General features: G+C 48.5%; 1 protein-coding gene across 1 annotated transcript in view; it reads left to right on the forward strand.

The window, feature by feature from the left end:
* The first annotated feature begins 276 nt into the window (after positions 1-276).
* LOC108629211 (uncharacterized) overlaps positions 277-812 on the forward strand; it is a 2,348-nt gene continuing 1,812 nt past the window's right edge. Inside the window, exon 1 of the mRNA XM_018031730.1 lies at positions 277-739. Within this exon, the coding sequence (XP_017887219.1) occupies positions 277-739 (463 nt within the window). The remainder of the gene's footprint in view (positions 740-812) is intronic.

Here is an 812-nt window from a genome sequence, read left to right on the forward strand (position 1 = left end):
CGTGCCTTCGAAAATTGCGGCGTGGATTACACTGGACCGTACCAAGTACGAGATTTAGCAGGCCGAGGAAAAACGGCTCATAAAGCATACATTGCTGTGTTCATTTGGTATGCAACAAGAGCCATACACATTGAACTCGTTCACGACTACACGGCGAATGCATTCCTAGCTGCATTCGATCGGTTTGTTTCGAGACGCGGGATACCAGTATGCGTTCGAAGCGATAACGGAACAAATTTTGTCGGAGCTGATCGTGAATTAAAACGAGAGTTCAAAATGTGTTACACATCGAACGCGATGCGAGATCGATGCACTGAACTGGGAATCAAGTGGAAATTTAATCCGCCCAGTGCACCTCACTTCGGCGGAATGCAAGAAGCAGGTGTCAAATCAGTAAAGCATCATCTCAAAAGAGTGATGGGACAGTTCACTCCAACAGGGGAAGAAATGCAAACGTTGCTTTGCAAGATCGAGGCGAGTTTAAACTCAAGACCGATCTCCCCGCTCAGCGAAAGCGCAGATGATTACGCGGTCTTAACACCTGGACACTTCTTAGTCGGTGGACCGCTCAATGCGCTTCCAAGAGAATCCGTGGAATCGGAAAAACTCGCACGTCTGACACGGTGGCGAGCAATGCAGAAATTCCACGAGCAGCTTTGGAGAATCTGGACGAGAGATTATCTCCTACATCTGCAGAAACGCTACAAGTGGCAAACGACGCAGGTGCAGCTGCAACCAGGTGATATGGTGCTTGTGGAAAACCCCATTCTACCCCCGAATCAATGGGAAATGGGACGAATCACGAACGTTTT

This window comes from Ceratina calcarata, unplaced genomic scaffold (assembly GCF_001652005.2).
Source record: "Ceratina calcarata isolate Rehan_Ccalc_2016 unplaced genomic scaffold, ASM165200v1 scaffold1310, whole genome shotgun sequence".
In the NCBI taxonomy this organism is placed as follows: domain Eukaryota; kingdom Metazoa; phylum Arthropoda; class Insecta; order Hymenoptera; family Apidae; genus Ceratina; species Ceratina calcarata.